The 18,096-nt window shown below is 41.6% G+C and overlaps 1 protein-coding gene across 14 annotated transcripts in view; it reads right to left on the bottom strand.

The window, feature by feature from the left end:
• PCBP3 (poly(rC) binding protein 3) overlaps positions 1–18,096 on the bottom strand; it is a 220,894-nt gene that overhangs the window by 142,986 nt on the left and 59,812 nt on the right. For 5 of the 14 annotated variants that reach the window (XM_043474610.1, XM_043474611.1, XM_043474614.1 and 2 more), the window contains exon 1: positions 4,037–4,051. The exons of 6 other annotated variants lie outside the window; for them this stretch is intronic. In XM_043474610.1, coding sequence (XP_043330545.1) covers positions 4,037–4,047 — 11 coding nt within the window. In that variant the 5' untranslated portion in view covers positions 4,048–4,051. Of the gene's footprint in view, positions 1–4,036; positions 4,053–18,096 lie in introns of those variants that run through there. 3 more of the 14 variants (XM_043474616.1, XM_043474617.1, XM_043474625.1) reach the window with 1 other exon arrangement.

The following is an 18,096-nucleotide window of genomic DNA, read 5'->3' as shown; positions in this document are numbered from 1 at the left end:
CTTCTCTAATTAAAAAAAAAAAAAAAAAGGACTTCCCTGGTGGTCCAGTGTCCCCAATGCAGGGGGTATGGGATGGATCCCTGGCTGGGGAACTAAGATCCCATATGCCACAACTAGAGTGTCTGCACACTGCAGTGAAGACCCAGGGCAGCCAACAACAAAAGGAGAATATATATATATAGTTTCTCCTATGAGTATAAAAGCAATGTGGGTTCACTTCAGAAAACTCAGAAATATATGAAAACACATTTTAGCAATGATCCCAGTTCTCAGAAACAGACAATATAACCCTTTGGTTGTATACCTCCTCGAGGCCTTTAAAATACACACACATACACCTTTATTTTTTTGTCAAATACGCTGCTTTTACCTGTGTTTTGACTTCATATTCTGGGCTCATTTTTCCATGTTATGAATCATTCCTATAAACATTAATTGCTGCCTAATAGTCTATTTTGTGTATAAGTCCAATAACTGATTTACTAAATCATCTATTACTGGGCATTTGGGGTGCTTCCAATTATTATCTATGTAAATTAATGATGTAGTGAACATCCTCTGTACATAAACGTAATGCTTATCTGATTGTTGAAGATAAGTCAACAGTAGAGTTTTAAGCCAAGTGCCTGATGTTTTTAAAGCTTGTGATACACAAGGACAAAGCTCTCCAGAAACTTGTCTCCCTTCAGTCACTTTCTGAGACACAAAATAGTGACGGCTCAGAGTCTGATCTCTGTGATTCCTTGCCAAAACTCCTTTGTATAAACCTTCTCAACATATATGCCAGCAAGAGGGTCAGAGAATGAGGTGCATGCATTTGTCCACTAATAAATAAGGAGGCCTGGCACCTTTTCATGGTTGTTGGTATCTGTGCTCCTTTTGTAAACCACCAGCAAAGCAACTAGATGAGAGTCAATGAAATCCATGATTATAAAAAGGACACATAACTAATTTATGGCCAAAGATTCAACAAGTTTAAGTAAATCTATTGTAGAAAATATGAAATTCATGTGTTTTTAATATTAGAATTAAACATTTTTAATAACCTAGTAATAACTGAATTGAATTGGGATGGAATCAGTGTGAACTCAGGGCTACCACAAACACCCATGTGCAGCTCCAGAGTCAAGATTTAGCCTCTAACACTACATTCCACAAAAGGAAAAAACATCCTTTGCTGTTTCTTTTTGTTTCTATAACTGAGGCAGGAGGTAGCAGAGAGCCTGAAATTGACAAGTGACTCAAGAAAAAAAATACAACGTATATAGAGATATATCTATCTCATCTATAGAGATAGATATAGATAATATCTATCTCTGAATAAAGATAGATATAGATGATATACTATACTATAGATAAACTATACTATACATTATAGTGTATACTGTATACTATATCATCTCTATCTATATATATAAATGATATACAGACATTTCAATGGAAGAATCTAGAAGAGAGACATCTACAGCGATGCAAATTTACCCCAAGAAGAAAGAAAAATCTGAAATAAACAATCTAACCTTATACCTAAAGGAGGTAGAAAAAGGACACATATAATTCAAAGCTATTAGAAGGAAAGAAATAAGAAAGCTCGGGGTAGACATAAATGAACTAGAGACTGGAAAAAAAAAAAACAGAAAAGATGAATGATAAATGAAACTAAGAGCTGGTGCTTTGAAAAGGTAAACATAATTGATAAACCTTTAGACAGATTCATCAAGGAAAAAATAAGAGAAAAGCCCAAATATGTAAGATCAGAAATGAAACTAGAGAAGTTACAACTAACACCACAGAAATACAAAAGATCAGAAAAGACTGCTATGGTAAACTAAGTGCCAATAAAACGGAAAACCTAGAAGAAATGGACAAATTCCTAGAAATGTATGACCTCTCAAGCCTGAACCATGAAGAAATAAAAAATATGAACAGATTACCAGTAATGAAATTGAATCAGTAATTTAGAAAATCTCAACAAAAAAAGTCAGGGCTAGTCAGCTTCACAGGTGAGTTTACCAAATATTTAGGGAAGAGTTAACACCTATCCTCAACTGATTCCAAAAAAACTGCAAAGGGAGGAACACTTCCAAACTCATTCAGTGAGGTCATTATCACCCTGACACCAAAACCAGAAAAACATATCACCAAAAAAAGAAAATCACAGGCCAATATCACTGATGAACACAGATAAAAAATCCTCAACAAAATACTAGCAAATCAAATTCAACAATGCATTAAATGGATCATACACCATGATCAAGTGGTATGACACACCCCAGGGATGGAAAGATGGATTAATATCCACAATTAACTACTGTGATATACCATATTACTAAATTGAAGAATAAGAATCACATGATCATCTCAATAGATGCAGGAAAAGCTTTTGACAAATCTCAATATCCAATTATGATAAAAGCTCTCTACAAAGTGGATAGAGAGGGAACACCTCAAAATAATAAAAGTCATATATGACAAACCCACAACTAACATCATATTCAACAATGAAAAGCTGAAAGCATTTCCTCTAAGATTAGGAACAAGACAAGATTCCCATTCTCACCACTTTTATTCAACATAGCATCGGAAGTCCTAGCCACAGTAATCAAACAAGAAAAAGAAATCAAAGGAACCTGAATTGGAATGCTGAGTGCCGAAGAACTGATGCTTTTGAACTGTGCTTTGGCTTTAGTTTGAACATAGTTTGAACATGCTTCGGCATTGCCCTTCTTTGGGATTGGAATAAAAACTAACCTTTTCCAGTCCTGTGGCCACTGCTGAGTTTTCCAAATTTGCTGGTATATTGAGTGCAGCACTTTCACAGCATCATCTTTTAGGATTTGAAATAGCTCAACTGGAATTCCATCACCTCCACTTGCTTTGTTTGTAGTGAAGCTTCCTAAAGCCCACTTGACTTTGCATTCCAGGATGTCTGGATCTAGGTGAATCTTCTCACCCTCATGGTTATCTGGGTCATGAAGGTCTTTTTTGTATAGTTCTTCTGTACATTCTTGCCACCTCTTCTTAATATCTTCTGCTTCTGTTAGGTCCATACCATTTCTGTCCTTTTTTGAAACCATCTTTGCATGAAATGTTCTCTTGGTATCTCTAATTTTCTTGAAGAGATCTCTAGTCTTTACCATTCCATTGTTTTCCTCTATTTTTTTGCACTGATCACTGAGGAAGGCTTTCTTATCTCTCCTTGCTATTCTTTGGAACTTTGAATTCAAGTGGGTATATCTTTCCTTTTCTCCTTTGACTTTTGCTTCTCTTCTTTTCTCACCTACTTGTAAGCCCTCCTCAGACAACCATTTTCCCTTTTGGCATTTCTTTTTCTTGTGGATGGTCTTGCTGGTCCTGCACAATGTCACGAACCTCAATCCATAGTTCTTCAGGCACTCTATCAGATCTCATCACTTGAATCTATTTGTCATTGTACAGATGTAAGGGATTTGATTTAGGTCATACCTGAATGATCTAGTGATTTTCCCTACTTTCTTCAATCTGGCAATAAGGAGTTCATGATTTGAGCCACAGTCAGTTCCTGGTCTTGTTTCTGCTGACTGTATAGAGCTTCTCCATCTTTGACTGCAAAGAATATAATCAATCTGACAGCAACCAATAACCAGCAATATAATCAATCTGACCAACCTAGACAGCATGTTAAAAAGCAAAGACATTACTTTACTGACAAAGGTCCATATAGTCAAACGATGGTTTTTCCAGTAGTCATGTATGGATGTGAGAGTTGGACCATAAAGAAAGCTGAGCACCAAAGATTTGATGCTTATTTGAACTGTGGTCTTGGAGAAGACTCTTGAGAGTCCTTTGGACAGCAAAGAGGTCAAACCAGTCAATCATAAAGGCAATCAGTCCTGAATGTTCATTGGAAGGACTGATGTTAAAGCTGAAGCTTCAATACTTTGGCCACCTGATGCAGAGAACTGACTCATTGAAAAGGACCCTAATGCTGGGAAAGTTTGAAGGCAGGAGGAGAAGGGGATGACAGAGGATAAGATGGTTGGATGGCATCACTTACTCGACAGACATGAGTTTGAGCAAGCTCCAGGAATTGATAATGGACAGGGAGGCCTGGTGTGCTGTAGCGCATGGGGTCACAAAGAGTCACACATGACTGAGCAACTGAAGTGAACTGAACCATATGATTCAACAATTCCACTTCTGGGCATTATCTAAAGAAAACAAAACCACTAATTAGAAAAGATATATACATTCCATATTCACTACAGTATTATTTACAACAGACAAGATATGGAAGAAGCCCAAGTGTACACCAATAGATGAATGGATAAAGAAGATGTGGTATAGAAATACAAAGGAAGGGACGTCCCTGGTGGCCCAGTGGCTAAGACTCAATGTTCCCAATGCAGGGGTCCAGGTTTAATCCCTGGTTGGGGAGTTAGACTCCACATGCCACAATTAAAGACCCTACATGTCCTACTGAAGACTGAAGATCCTATGTGCTGCAAGACTGAAGATCCTAAGACCTGGCACAGCCAAATAAATAAAAATAAATATATTTTTGAAAATAACATATATTTTTAAAATAAAATAAATAAATGGACTATTATTTGTGACAGCACTGACAGGCCTAGAGAGGATTAGGTAAAAAAAAATCAGACAGAAAAAGACAAATATAGTATGATTTCATTTATATGTGGAATCTCAAAAAAACAAAATGATTAAACAAACAGAAACAAAATCATAGATACAGAGGACAAACGGGTGGTTGCCAGAAGGGAGCAAGGAAAGGGAAGGAGAGAAATAGGTGAGAAAGATTAAGCAGAACAAACCTCCAGTTGCAAAATAAATGAGTCACAGATACAAAATGTACAGTGTGTGGAGTATAGTTAATAATCATGTATATCTTTGTATGGTAACATATCATAACTAAACTTACGGTGATCATTTTGAAATATACAGAAATACAGAATCACTATGTTGTGTAACAGAAACTAACATAGTACTGGAGGTCAATTATATTTCAAAAACAAACAAAAGCAGAGAAAAAGAAATCAGATTTGTGATTACCAGAAGCAGGGGTTTGGGAGGGAGAACTGCATGAAGGGAGTCAAAAGATACAAACTTTGAATTATGAGATAAATAATTACAAGGGGTACAATGTACAACAGGATAAAAATAGCACTGATGTACGTTATATGTGAAAGTTTGTTATAAGATTAAATTCTAAAAGTTCTAATCACAAGGAAAACATTTTTTTTATTTTTTTCAACTTTGTATCTATATGACATGATGGATGCTCACTAAACATACTGTGATAATCATTTCATGATTAAGTCAAATCATTATGCTGGATACCTTAACTTGCACAGAGCTGTATGTAAATTTTGTCTGAATAAAACTGGAAGAAAAATAACCCAAAAAATGTAATAAAATAAAAAATACAAAAATTGCAAATCACACACAAAAAGAAAAATAAATTGGACTTGATCAAAACTGAAAAGTTTTGTGCCTCAAAGGAAACTATAAATAAAGAAAGGGAGAATACAAGTTACAAAACGGGAAAAAATTTCTATAAATCTGATAAGCATCCAGAATACATAAAGAATTACAATTCAGCAATAAAAAAGACAACTCAATTAAAAACGGGCAAAAGATTTGAATGTACATTTCCCCAGAGAATCTATATAAATGGCCAATAAGCGAGTGAAAAGATTTGAAACATTATTAGTCATTAGGGTGTAAATGAGTGCCCAGTTACTCAGTGCCCAGTTACTCTTTGGGACCCCATGGACTGTAACCCACCAGGCTCCTCTGTCCATGGGATGTTTTAAGGCAAGAATACTGGAGTGGGTTGCTGTTTTCCTCCTTCAGAGGATCTTCCTGACCAGGGATTGAACCCGTGTCTTCTGTGTCTCCTGAATTGCAGGCAGATTCTCATACCGCTGAGCCATCAGGGAAACCATAGTCATTAGGCTAATGCAAATCAAAACTCACAATGATAGACCATGTCACACCCACCAGAATGGCTATAATCAAAAAGACTAACAATAACAAGTGTTAGTGAGGATATCACCAGATGATACACATGGATGTACCTACACATGGACATCACCAGATGGTCAACACCGAAATCAGATTGATTATATTCTTTGCAACCAAAGATGGAGAAGCTCTATACAGTCAGCAAAAACAAGACTGGGAGCTGACTGTGGCTCAGATCATGAACTCCTTATTGCTAAATTCAGACTTAAATTGAAGGAAGTAGGGAAAACCACTAGACCATTCAGGTATGACCTAAATCAAATCCCTTATGACGATACAGTGGAAGTAAGAAATAGATTTAAGGGACTAGATCTGATTGACAGAGTGCCTGATGAACTATGGACGGAGGTTCATGATATTGTACAGGAGACAGGGATCAAGACCATTCCCAAGAAAAAGAAATGCCAAAAGGGAAAATGGTTGTCTGAGGAGGCCTTACAAATAGCTGTGAAAAGAAGAGAAGCAAAAAGCAAAGGAGAAAAGGAAAGATATTCCCATTTGAATTCAGAGTTCCAAAGAATAGCAAGGAGAGATAAGAAAGCCTTCCTCAGTGATCAATGCAAAGAAATAGAGGAAAACAACAGAATGGGAAAGACTAGAGATCTCTTCAAGAAAATCAGAGATACCAAGAGAACATTTCATGCAAAGATGGTTTCAAAAAAGGACAGAAATGGTATGGACCTAACAGAAGCAGAAGATATTAAGAAGAGGTGGCAAAAATACACAGAAGAACTATACAAAAAAGATCTTCACGACCCAGATAATCATGATGGTGTGATCACTCACCTAGAGCCAGACATCCTGGAATGTGAAGTCAAGTGGGCCTTAGAAAGCACCACTACGAACAAAGCAAGTGGAGGTGATGGAATTCCAGTTGAGCTATTTCAAATCCTGAAAGATGATGCTCTGAAAGTGCTATACTCAATATGTGAGCAAATTTGGAAAACTCAGCAGTGGCCACAGGACTGGAAAAGGTTAGTTTTTATTCCAATCCCAAAGAAAGGCAATGCCAAAGAATGCTCAAACTACCACACAATTGCACTCATCTCACACACTAGTGAAGTAATGCTCAAAATTCTCCAAGCCAGGCTTCAGCAATACGTGAACCGTGAACTTCCAGATGTTCAAGTTAGTTTTAGAAAAGGCAGAGGAACCAGAGGTAAAATTGCCAACATCCACTTGATCATTGAAAAATCAAGAGTTCCAGAAAAACATCTATTTCTGCTTTATTGACTATGCCAAAGCCTTTGACTGTGTGGATCACAATAAACTGTGGAAAATTCTGAAAGAGATGGGCATACCAGACCACCTGACCTGCCTCTCAAGAAATCTATGTGCAGGTCAGGAAGCAACAGTTAGAACTGGACATGGAACAACAGACTGGTTCCAAACAGGAAAAGGAGTACATGTTAAGGCTGTATATTGTTACCTTGCTTATTTAACTTATATGCAGAGTACATCATGAGAAACGCTGGGCTGGAGGAAGCACAAGCTGGAATCAAGATTGCCGGGAGAAATATCAATAACCTCAGATATGCAGATGACACCACCCTTATGGCAGAAAGTGAAGAGGAACTAAAAAGCCTTTGATGAAAGTGAAAGAGGAGAGTGAAAAAGTTGGCTTAAAGCTCAACATTCAGAAAAAAACTAAGATCATGGCATCTGGTCCCATCACCTCATGGGAAATAGATGGGAGACAGTGGAAACAGTGTCAGACTTTATTTTTTTGGGCTCCAAAATCACTGCAGATGGTGATTGCAGCCATGAAATTAAAAGACGCTTACTCCTTGGAAGGAAAGTTATGACCAACCTAGATAGCATATTAAAAAGCAGAGACATTACTTTGCCAACAAAGGTCCGTCTAGTCAAGGCTAAGGTTTTCCAGTGGTCATGTATGGATGTGAGAGTTGGACTGTGAAGAAAGCTGAGCGCCAAAAGAATTGATGCTTTTGAACTGTGGTGTTGGAGAAGACTCTTGAGAGTCCCTTGGACTGCAAGGAGATCCAACCAGTCCATCCTAAGGAGATCAGTCCTGGGTGTTCATTGGAAGGACTGATGCTGAAGCTGAAACTCCAATACTTTGGCCACCTCATGTGAAGAGTTGACTCATTGGGAAAGACCCTGATACTGGGAGGAATTGGGGGCAGGAGGAGAAGGGGACGACAGAGGAGAGATGGCTGGATGGCATCACCGACTCAATGGACATGAGTTTGAGTAAACTCCGGGAGTTGGTGATGGACAGGGAGGCCTGGCATGCTGCAATTCATGGGGTCGCAAAGAGTCGGACACGACTGAGCAACTGAACTGAACTGACTGAGTGAGGATATGCAGAAAATAGAACCCTCATATAATATTGGCAGGAAATACTTTTCCTGCCATTTTGGAAAACACTCTGGCAGTCTGTCAAAAAGTTAAATCTATTATTGCCCTGTGACTCAGCAATTTCATTCCTATATACTTAAGAGAATGAGATATACACATTCATACAAAAACCTGTACATCAAGTTCATAACAGCATTAATCACAATAGCTAAAAAACAGAAACAATCTAATGATCAATTAATGGATGAAAGGATAAACAAAATGCTATATTCGTAGGATGGAATATAATTCAGCCATAAAAAGGAATAAAGTACTAATACATGCTACAACATAGATGAACCTTGAAAACATTACGTTAAATGAAAAAGTCCATGTACCACATCCTACATGATTCCATTTATATGAAATGTCCAGAACGGAAAAATCCATAGAGATAGAAAGTAGATTAATGGTGGGGAGGGACTGGAGAAGGGGAGAGTGGGAGGTGACTGCTAATGGGTATGACGTATCTTTTTGGGTTGTAGATGATGTTCTGGAATTAGATGGTGATAGCTGTGATAGACGCACAGCTCTGTAAATACGCCAAAAACCACTCAATGAGGCACTCTAATCAAGCAAATTTTATGGTATGTGAATTATATCTCAAATCAAAAAACAAACACAGTAGACATCTATGTACTTACAATGAAGAATAAAGAGTTGTCAACATTCTGCTTTATTTGCTTCAGAAATCGATTTAAAATGCTTTCAGATGCCACTGAAGCCCTACACCCTACTGATCATCTCTCCCTCTCTATAGGAAAGTAATGACATAATCTAAACACATCATTCACATTCAGGTGTTTATACCTCTACTGGCTGTGTAAATATGCAAAAGCAAAGATACCATACAGCACCCATACTTTTATAACTTGGTTTTTCACAGTCAGCATTGTTACTGAGATTTATGCATCTTGATATGCAGAGATCTAATTCATTCTTTTTAACGAAGAATAATTTTTGACAGTCTGAAGAAAACAAATGTTTGGATCCACTTATTGAGGCCAATTGGGTAGTTTCCAGTGTCTTGTTACTGCAAACACTGTAGGACCATGTCCTCAGGTACTCATGGGACTTTCTAAAACAAATGCTGAAAATGGCATTGGTGGGTCCTACTAGGTGCACATTGTTAGCTTCACTAATGTAACCAAATCAGTCTCCAAAGTGGTTACACCAACCTGTACTCTTGAACAGCAAGGTGGAAGAGTTCCCGTGTACCCACATGTCACTGATACTTATTAACTGGCATCACGCTTATAAATCTGATGAGTAGAAGTGGTCTCTCACTGTTTTCATTCACATTTCATGGATTAATAGAAAAATCACACAGTTTTCATACATTTATAACTTTTATGACTTCCTCATTTGGGATTTTTTTATAGCCTTTATCCACTGTAAGCTTATTCTTTCTAGATCTTTGATGTCAATCCTTTTCAAGTTATATGACTTTCAAATGTATCTGCCTGTCTGTAGTCTGTCTTTTAATTCTATAAATATCTTCCACCACACAGATGACTTTTCTACTTCATATAGACAAATAAACCAGTCTTTTTCCTTACAGTTGGTGCTTGGTTTAAGAAATTCATCTTCATCCAGATGTCAAAGACAGCCTTCTGTCTTCTGTAAATTTCAGTTTTGCTTTTCATCCATGGACAAGGGAGCCTGGCAAGACATGGGACTAGGAACCCTGCAGTCCATGGGGTCACAAAGAGTCAGACACAACTAAGCAACTAACACAAATGCCAAATACATAAACTTTATTTCTTTACGCTTTTATAACTGAATGCTGATTTAGTTTCATTTGGTCAGAGAATATACCCTGAAAGAATGTGAGATTTACATTGTGACCAAATACAAAGTCAGATTTTGAAACTGTTTCACATGCATTTGTATTCCCTAATGGCTGCATTTTTTTTTATATGACCAAGAGATAGAGTTGTTCAAATCTTGAACACTTTACTCATGTGTGTATTGGATCTTTCAATTCCTGAGAAAGCAACATTAATGCAGTCCATATGATGGCAGATTTATCAACTTCACCTTATAAATCAGCCAATTTTCCTATATAATCTGTTTTAGTTATTACAAATATATAAATTCAGAATCAATCTGTCTTTATCATAACTATTTTCTTTCATCATCATAAAGTACATCTTATACTAAAAAGCCTTCTATCTTTACATGTGTTCATGTGACACTAACAGATGACCCCAGTTTTAAGTGCCTAGTACATTTTCTTTATATAAATTATCAAACTCTCTCCTGGATGATTTTATTAAAAGCATTTGAATGGATTTGGTATTGTGTCATTCAAATCCAGTCTTAAGAGCCACATTCCTCATCAGCTCGCTGGGCACCCTGAAACACAGGATTTCCCAGAGGACTGGAGGCAGGTTTGAGATAAGAAGTAATGTCAGGGAGGCTCCAAGGCCTCGGCTCCATCAAGACAGACATGAGGGCTGCAGTGGAAGCTCAAGAGTTCAGCTCTGGACCTGCAAAGTCTGAGATGCTCATAAGCCTTGAGAGTGGAGACGTCAAAGAGGCAGACAAACAGTCCAAGGTGATGGGGAAACCCCGGTGGCAGCTGTCAAACAGAAAGTGGGTAAGACCCTGAAGGAATGAGGGAAATTGGGGCACCAGCAGCCACACTGGAGAGACATAGGAGTGAGGGCAAAATGTTCTCCACTTGCTGTGGAGGCCACCAGCCCTCCAGGGGAAAGACAAAGCAAGAAAGGGAAATGTGAAACATCCATATCCTCCCAACCACAAACTGAGACACACTACAAACGCAGTGAGAGTTTAACACATGACTCTGGGCAAGCCCCACTGGCAGCTGTCCTGGCAACAGCCCCCGTCCCCAAGCCAACCAGGAGCACTCAACAGACAAAGGAAGAAAAGAGAAACCTGGGCGGAGCTGGGACAGCGGGCTTGGGAGGAGTGACCCTTGGGAAGAGTGACCGAAGCAGATAAAGAATCAGCTGGTGAGGAAAGGCATCTGCATGTGACCACAGGGCAGGTAGGAGAGCCAGATCTGAACCGGCTTGAGGGCTTCTGCTGCCCCTGGCCAGGTCCGTGTGGATCAGAAGTCACACGGCCCTCCATCTTTAGAGTCATCCTCACTGCCACTGTCGTCTCTGAGCCCACCAGCTAGGTGATGCGTACCCTCAGCCCGCGGGCCCCTCATGAGAGGGCAGGATGGCAGCAGCCGAGAGTGGTCCCGCTACGCTGGGCTCCAGGGAGGCGGCTCGGGGGCCGGGCAGGGGGCACAGCCTGGAGGAGCCCACTGTGCGGGGGAGAGGCCATGCAGCGCCCCCATGAGAGGAGCGGATGTGGGGGCACAGCAGCCGTGATGCAAGGCAGGCACATCTCCCTGCCCGGCTGAGGTAACAAGCAGTGAGCCACGGTGTTCAGGACAGGCTGCTTCCTTCTGGGCAGGCCAGGAGAGCTGCGTGGATGGACGAGAGCGCTCTGCCAGGCCCGGGGGCAACACTGACATGCAGAGTTCAGAGGGCAGTCCCAACAGATGGAAAGCAAGAACAGGGCCCAGGCTCTGCCCAGTTCGGCTGGAACACTGAAGAAGTGAAGGGGCGAAGTGGGGGTTCCACTGGAAGCACAGCTGCAGCCAAAGTTAGAGGCCCCAGAGTGTGTGGAGCAGGAGCTCACGAGCCTGGGTTTTTCCTGAAAGATTCAGGATGCCAAGGACAACTTCTGATCAGAAATCAGGAGTTTCAATTTCCAGACACCTGGAATTATGTTACCATTGGAGTGATTTCCTAAAGTCCAGTGATACATTCGTCCCCAGACTCCATCCAGACGCCTGGAATTATATTACCATCGGAGTAACTATAATACATTTGTCCCCAAACCGCACACAGTGCCAGAAGATGACCTGTGTATTTCACCAATGTAAATGATACAGAAGCAACTCTCCCTAAAATGGATCTTCATAATCAGTATATGAATGTAGATTCTGAAAGTAGCTCAAGCTAGAAAGATGCTGACCACAAACCAACATTCACACTGTCAATAGAAGACATGGAAACAGCCTGCTTGGAAAAGAAAGAGTTCACAGTTGTCCTGCTTATCCACAGTGGCTATGTTCCAAGACCCTCAGGGGATGCCTGAAATCATGAGAGGAGTGAGCCCTTTGTATACTAGGCTTTTTCCTAAACACACAAACCTATGATCAAATTTAAGTGATAGTTTAGGCACAGTAAGAGATTAATAATATCTAATAGCTTCTCCAGTAATTTTTATATTTTTTCAGCCCAAACCTAGTCCTGACTCTGTGTACCCAACCCTATGTGCAGTAAGTGGCTGGGGCCACTCATTTCGATGTCTCCCTTGCCGAAGACTTCTTACAAACCATGCTTTCTGTCCCAACACATTGCCAACAATTCGAACACACCTTTTATTTTTGTCTTTCCCCCAACTTGGTGCTTTTTCCATGTTAACCTAAGCACTTATCACACACCATGGCCGTAACTTTTGCAGTTTGAGGTGCGACAGCAAAACTAGCACACATTTCTTTTTCCTTCTTCACAATTTCACGCAGAGAAGATTCCTTCTTACCGTAGACCCTAGCAACCTCAGCATACAATTTTTTCTTTCCTTATTAAGATGTGAATTTTCACCTTTTCACTTAAAGGAAACACTTGACGGCTTCTCATTGGCATATCTGAATTGCCAGCATCACTACTCTACAGTCTGGGGCCAGTATTAAGTCAAATAAGGGTAACTTGACCGCAAGCACTGCAATACTGTGACAGCCGTCTGATCACAGAGGACTGCTAAGTGACCGAAGGGCAGGACACACTGGCAAAGGGGTGATCCACGGCGCGGGCAGGATAGGGCAGGACAGTGCAAGACTTCATCATGCTCCTCAGACTCATGAAAAGATGAATTGTTTATTTTTGGACCTCAGGTAAACGAAACTGTGAAAAGCAAAACTGCAGACAGTGGAGGCTACTGTATTTGCAAGCGGCAGAAGAGAGTCAGTCAGGACTGACTCACCAAATGAAAAACAGAGCAAAACTGCAAATTTGGGGAATTTAGGAAATTTCAAATTAAAAGAATGAGATACAACTATACACCTTTTAGGATTATTTAAGTCTAAAAAATCCTGACATTACCAAATGCTGGCAAGGAAGCAGAAAAGCAGGAGGTCACTCTCATTCATTCATAGAGGGACTAAAATACAGTCTTACAATGTGATCTAGCAACTGTGCTCCCTGGTACTTGCCCAAATGAACTGAAACTTCATGTCCAAAAAAACCTGCACACAAAGGTTTATAGAAGCTTTATTCATAACCAGCAAAAGCTAGAAGCAACAGAAACATCTTTCAATAGGTAAACAGACAAACAAGTCACAGTATGTTAGTATAATGGAATATTATTCAACAATAAGAAAGAAATGACCTATCAAACCACACATATAAACAAAATAAATGAAGCTTTAAATACATACTGCTAAGTGAAACAGATTTGTCTGAATAAGCTACATACTGTATGATTCTAACTATATAACATTATGGAAAAGACACAGTTGCAGAGACGATAAACAGATCAGTGATTATCTAGGGCTCGGGGAAGGGGCTTAACAGGGGAAGCACGGGAGATTTTTTAGAGCAGTGAAACTATTATGTGTTATGTTGCAATGGTGACTACAAGACAGTAAGCATTTGTCAAAAGCTACAGAACTTTACAGCACAAAAAATAAACCTTAATGTATGCAATTTTAAAAGCATTTAGGATGTCAGGAGACTCCTGAGATGGAATGTGGAATGTGACAAAAGACTTCAACTGCACTTCAAATGTCTGCATCAGCCTCCCTGGAGAGGGTGGGGAATAAGGAGTTGGGGTGAGGAACTCCGGAAATGAGTGGAGTCCATAGAGTAAAGGCAAAGGAACTGTGCTTAACGCTGTGCTCTAGTTGATAAGGTTGTTTCCCAGGAGATGTACGCTGATGAAGGATTCTGGTCTTGCTGAGCATGTGTGCTGGAATTAAGTCATTAAGCAAAAGTAGACCCGGTGGTAGGAGCCAGGTGTCCCATTGTTTGAGGGGAGGTTATACACAGGAAGGGGAGAGGCTGGGTGAACTGGCGCTGCAAATGTCAGCATGAACTCATGTTCAGCTTTATACCAATACAGATGGTTACACACAGAAATATTGACAGCTATGTCAGGATACACAGGTTAGTATGTACATACATCTCCCCTGTGCTGTCAGCCAGGAGTGCCTAGAAGTAACTGCACCTCAGTAACAACATCCACACCAGCCTCCAGACACTGGTTTCTTATACCATTTTCTGATCAAAGGAACCAGGCTCCTGGTTTTTAGGACAGAGGCAGGCTACACAGAAAATGGGCCTGGAGTATCTTATAGCACAAGAAAGGAAAGATACGCTTAAAAAACAAAACAGAGCAAACACACACACACACAATGAGGGGGGCACATCAAAGGGACACAGGAGCCAATGAATGAATTCCCATCCATCAAAACCAGAGCAATCTGAGCAACTGAATAAAGAAGTGCAGGGCTCTACACCAAAGGATAAACAAATACCCACGGATCCAAACTGACACAAGTGAGTGTCAGTGAATAAGTGAGAATAAGAGGAGAAGAGGGAATCTGCTCTGCGGGAAAATCCATGAGTTCTCAGTTGCTCCATCCTGGGGAGGGGAGGGAGCAGCCCCTCCTCAGGTACAGGGTGGGCATGGCAACCTCCTTCCAGAGAACGGTGGAGGGGGGACAGCGATGCAGTAGAGAGACCAGACAGACACACAGGAGCCAGGTGACCACAGTCAGTGTCCACCATGTAGGTCATGTGAGGACACCCACCCTGGAAGGACATGATGAGAAGGGCCCTTTGCCTCTGTGGACTTTCTCCCAAAAACCTACAGCCTCAATCTGATCATGAGACAACGTCAAATGTCAGTAGAGGAACAGTCTACAAAACATTTGACCAGTCCTACCCAAAACTCCATCAAGAACAAGGAAAGCCTAAGGAAGTATCATAGCCAAGAAGAGCCTAAAGAAACATGACAAACGTATTCTGGGATGGAAAAAGGACGCTAGGGAAAAACTAAGAAAACTGAAAGGATAGACTTTCGTGAATAATAATGTACCAACATTGGTCCATTAATTATGACAAATGGACCTGACTAATATAAACCATTAAACTGGCTGTGAGAATTCTCTGTACTATCTTTATAATAAATCTGTAACTCTAAAACTGTTTTAAAGAAAAGTTTGGGGTTGTTTTTTAATATAAAAACAGTAATTAAAGGAAGAAAAAGACCAAGGTCACCAAGTTTTCAGTAGTCTGGTCATGGTATTTCATTAGTCATGTTCAACAGCAACTTCCTCAAGTTCAGAGAGCGTGTCATGGACCTGAAGACACGGACACTGCAAAGCCAGAAGGTCCACGTTTTTAGGAACTGCTTCAGATTTCACCATCTGCATGCCTTGTAACCAGCAGGTATCTGAGATGCGAAGTGTCTCTCCTCCCGCTAAGGTAGGTGATCTGCTTAGTTGTAATGGAAGCAGACCAAAGTGCCTGCTTTGTAAGATTATTTCAAATTCTTACACTAAATATGAGCATGGTACGCTGATTATTCTAGAAGGCAGGCCATCAATAAGGCTGAATGGTTTGTCCAACAGCTCCACAGCCAGCAAGCGAGAGAACCAGTCTTTGAACTCCCCGCTGCCAGGAACTACAGCCAGGCCAGACTCTGTTCGAGGGCCCAGGAACATGGCAAGGTGGCTGCCACCCAGAGCCTGGCCTGGCCATGGGCAGAGCTCCTGTCAGGTCGACATTTTCATGAGAAGTGTGGATGCTCCTGGGGGAACAAAGGACTCTTCCTACATGGAGAAAGATCAGGAGTCATCTTAAATCTGTGCCCTTGAAACAGAGCCAGAGTCTAAAAGCTTTTACGGAACCACATGCATCACAGTTATCAATATGCCATTAGATCCTGGACATTAATTCCCTAAAAGTATTTCTGAACCTCTGAAAGGATTAACCCTTTACGGCAGTAAATCCACCCCTCCCGTACACTCCAGCTGCTGGCTCTGCTGTCTCAGTAATACTTCAGTGAGACACTGATCTCCTTCTGTCTCACTAAGGTTACCTGGATACAGCTGTTTTGCAGAGCTTTCACTCTACTTCCCGTATGTCAGGAGGACTCCCTTCAGCTGCCAAAAGTTCTGTGGTTCTTCAACGTCATGCAGCAAAGACCGTGGTTCCCTCCTGGCTGCGGGACCCACGTGCAGTGGTGCGAGGGCTCAGGGAGTCACAGACCACAGGGGCACACGGAAGTCCTGAAGTCTCCCAAGAGAACCACTCGGGGTATTTAGACGTCACCTAACCCTCTGCCCCAGCGCGGGGCTCCTGGTGCCCAGTCTCCCACTGCCACCTCCCTCCCCAAGGTGGCCAGATGCCCCCCAACCCGAGCTCGCCCACAAGGTAAGCTGGCCATCGCTGTGAGTCTAACCACTGACGCTCCTCTCACACTGAACTTCTCTCAGGCTATTTCCAAATCCAAGTCTTTCCAGTCCTCCACCTTCCTATCCCTCAGGAGGAGGGGCCCGGGAGGGCCAGGTCCTCTGGGGCAGCTTTTTCTGAGTCATGCCAACTGGCCCCAGTCCCCTGGTGGTCACCCATGGTGCAGCAGGACCAGGCTCTCAGCACAGCTGAGAGGCCTGGGCTGCATCCTGACACATTTCTTAGTAGAACAACCTTCTAAACCTTCTCCACTCTTCTAAACCACAGTGTCCTCCTCCCCTGGGCAGCCAGTTCCTGGGCAACACAGGGGAGCACACAGCACCCACACAGCACCACTCAGCTGCCTGGCCCCTGGCCTGCACACCCACCCCACCTGCTCCAGGAGCCTGATGACGGACAGACAGCACACAGTGAAGCCAGAGGCAATCTCCTTCATTCAGGGGCCTCGCTCTGATACCATAACCTGTACTTTCCCTCAGACACCAAGCTGGTGACAGATACCTGGAGACAGACCATGTGCGCTGACCAGAGTCCCTCCAAGGGGGGCCAGGGGAGCTCACTGGGAATGAAGAGTCCCAGGCCTGCCTCGAATCTACTGGATCATAATTGGCATTTGAAGACTCCCAGTGATTCACGTGCAGGGTAAAGTCTGAGAAGCACTGGCCTCGATCCCTAGGGACAAATAGGATTTCAAGTCCAAAGTCAGGAAGTCAGGGAGTATTTCAGAATACAAAGCATTCTTTCTTTCCCACACCTGCTATTAATAACATGTGTGCACATTCAGTCTACAAGGAGAGTAAATGGAGACTGCCTCAAGGCCCTGGAAATAAAACTTGTAAAAAGGGGGAAAAAAGGTGTGCTGACAATGACGAGTCTCATAGGAGAATTTGTCGTCTTTTTTAACCAACCTCCCTCTAAGCACTTTCTCCTCTATTTGATCCAAGTTTGCAAAGCTAAGTATTGATTTTTCAAAATAAACAAGTACCCTATTCCTAGAATTAAGTCCCCCTGGGAACTGGAACAGTCTCAAACTGGAGAATAAAAGGCACAGGAATCCACAGGCTTTTCTGAGCTCATCCCTACATGTTCATGTGGGCCAGCACTGCCTCTGCCAACAGGCCAGAGCTTCTTACTCTAAGCTGCTAAAAGGCCCTCCTGTGCCTTTGGGATTTGTGCTAACTGAACAGCATTTGCTGATTAAGCT

Source organism: Cervus canadensis, chromosome 7, assembly GCF_019320065.1.
Source record: "Cervus canadensis isolate Bull #8, Minnesota chromosome 7, ASM1932006v1, whole genome shotgun sequence".
NCBI lineage: Eukaryota > Metazoa > Chordata > Mammalia > Artiodactyla > Cervidae > Cervus > Cervus canadensis.
Note: the sequence above shows the minus strand (reverse complement) of the source record. Positions and strands in the feature narration are given on the sequence as shown.